Source organism: Sprattus sprattus, assembly GCF_963457725.1.
Source record: "Sprattus sprattus genome assembly, chromosome: 3".
Classification (NCBI taxonomy): domain Eukaryota; kingdom Metazoa; phylum Chordata; class Actinopteri; order Clupeiformes; family Clupeidae; genus Sprattus; species Sprattus sprattus.
This window is the reverse complement of record NC_137922.1, coordinates 44,050,839-44,053,338: the sequence shown is the minus strand read 5'-3', so window position 1 is coordinate 44,053,338 and position 2,500 is coordinate 44,050,839. Positions and strand designations below refer to the sequence as shown.

Here is a 2,500-nt window from a genome sequence, read left to right as displayed (position 1 = left end):
GCAAAGTCATGTCGGATATATTTTGAATTTTTTTATGGTTTATTCCCAAAACTTTGTCCGTATGTATATTGTACCATATCTAAAGTACATATATCTAGTAAAAGAACAGTCAAGTTTTATATTGTATTTTCAGAATGTGTCGGAATGTTTTTCCTCTTCCAAAAATTGTCACTACCGAAACATCACATTTACTATAGTAAAAAAGTATTATTATTGACCTGTTCAGATTGTGTTTCCTTCCCTTCTCTGAAGTGTATTTTTACAAATATTTCTTGAAGGTTTTCACAATGAAATCCATAGAAATGAATTTTTTACCAAATTTTCAAGTTCAATTTATCTGTTTCGGTAGTGACTGCACTGTTTCGGTAGTGACTGCACTGTTGGATGGATGTTCATTTCTCTCCCAAAATCATCCAAAAGGTGCTCTGGGCCTCCCTTTAGTCCACACAACACATATATTTAAAAATTATGGGATTGAACTACTTACCATTTCATTTAGTCACTACCCAAATCATCTGGTCACTACCATATGTTTCGGTAGTGACTGTTTCGGTAGTGACAATTCTAGCTAACTTTAAGCATAAATAAAGAATTCTAGCAAGCACACAGCTTTCAAACACATCTTTGAAGAGGTGAACACACATACAAACATAAGATTTTCCATGAAACCCCAAAAGGTTTACTTAATTGAAGAAAACATGCGTTTCGGTAGTGACAATTCTTAAGGTTACACGTCGATTTTCAGACTTTGGAACACATTTATATAAAAACTATGGGATTTAGCTACTTACCATTCAACCATGAGGGACAGAGATGCAGTGTCACTGCATGGTCAAAAATGTAGAGTCGTGGCTAAAACACAGGCTCAGCCAATGGACTAAAACTCTTGTGTTTCGGTAGTGACATGAAAACTAGGGACATGATTTTTTGAGTATAGTAAATTGATTTAAAAATTAAACCCACAATAAATCTAAATATTTCAAGTTCTGTTTCAACCCAATCATAAAGATCTTTGAAATTAAATCATTGAAAAAAATCAAAAAAAATTTAAAAGTGTTATTTAAAGGCATTGAAATTTAGATGTCAGGGTTGGGGACAGCTACTTCCCAATAGAAAGTACCCTATAAATGATGATTTTGTATATATTTAGCTTATTACTATCTCATGTAATGCATTGGGTTTATTTAGACCATAACATTTTCTAATTAAATATCTATGCCTAAATACCTAATTGTTTTGTAAATAGTTTTTATTGTTGAGGGACTGCATATTACACGAATTCGGTAGAATGGCCCATATATGTAAAAGTGTTGTGTCCAGTGATGGCAGGAAAAAGTAAGACTTGTTGTTTGGTTCCCATAGAGACCGATGGCAGAGAAGGTGCACAGAGATCGTTGCCATAGATGCTCTGAGGTTCCGGAACTTCCTGGAACAGTTCCACCCCGACAGATTGACCCGAGAGCTCAATAAGGTGGGTGCAGAGGTGTTGGTCAAACAGGAAACAGAACCACCAAAGGTGTGTTTTCACTAAGGCTCTCTTGGCCTAAAGAGGACACAGTCTGCATAAACTGTTAATAAGGCAATGAATACTGTTGAGAGAGCCAACAGGAACAAGGATGGTTGTCCAACTAAACCCACCCACAACCTGACAAATGCATCAGTCACCTTGACTCTCTTCGGTTTGAATTGGCACTGCTACCCAAGACTCAAGACTCCTCACATTTGGTCTAGGATGTTTCAGACGCACACACACAACAAACACACAATGCAAATGCTTTCCAAACACACACACAGCGACTGAATTCAAATGTAGTGCCTTGAGACAATTTTATTGTTTTGGCGCTATATAAATAAAATAGAATTGAGCTGAATTGAATTGGTCTCCAGGCATATTTGGGGCAATATGTGTTGCTCTGCATGGCCGGCGTTCTCACAGTTAGACCGACGAGAATGGTGCAGTATAGCAAAACATTGAATTCATCCTATTCCCCTTACAGTCTAATACCAAAACATGTCTCATTGCATTGGAGACGTCGGCGATTTGTTTTTAAGGAAAGCCCAAGACAGTAGATTCGCAAGGGTTTCTTTGGAAACAGCCCCTTTGATATAGTAAAGTTTTAACGAGCCGCTTGTATTTCTCTCACTTCAACACTGAGTGGTACTGAGTCGATGATGTAAGCAATTAGCAATGAGAACAGAAATAATACTTTGCTCTCGTTTACCTCATTTCCTCCCTGCCTCTCTCTCCTTCGGCCAGCCTTTACTCTCTCTGGCTATATCATCTGTAGCTGGTTTGTAGACACCAGCACAAACTCCTGTATTATTAATGTGTGTGTGTGTGTGTTTGTGTAGTTGTGTGTGTGTGTGTGTGTGTGTGTGTGTGTGTGTGTGTGTGTGTGTGTGTGTGTGTGTGTGTGTGTGTGTGTGTGTGTGTGTGTGTGTGTGTGTGTGTGCAGGTGTGTGTGTGTGTTTGTGTAGTTGTGTGTGTGTGTGTGTGTGT

The 2,500-nt window shown here is 38.2% G+C and overlaps 1 protein-coding gene across 1 annotated transcript in view; it reads left to right on the top strand.

Annotated features, from left to right (window-relative positions):
• The window catches only part of LOC308363256 (poly(ADP-ribose) glycohydrolase-like), a 48,451-nt gene that overhangs the window by 35,657 nt on the left and 10,294 nt on the right, over nucleotides 1–2,500 (top strand). Inside the window, exon 16 of the mRNA XM_080836062.1 lies at nucleotides 1,363–1,471. Coding sequence (XP_080692188.1) covers nucleotides 1,363–1,471 — 109 coding nt within the window. The remainder of the gene's footprint in view (nucleotides 1–1,362; nucleotides 1,472–2,500) is intronic.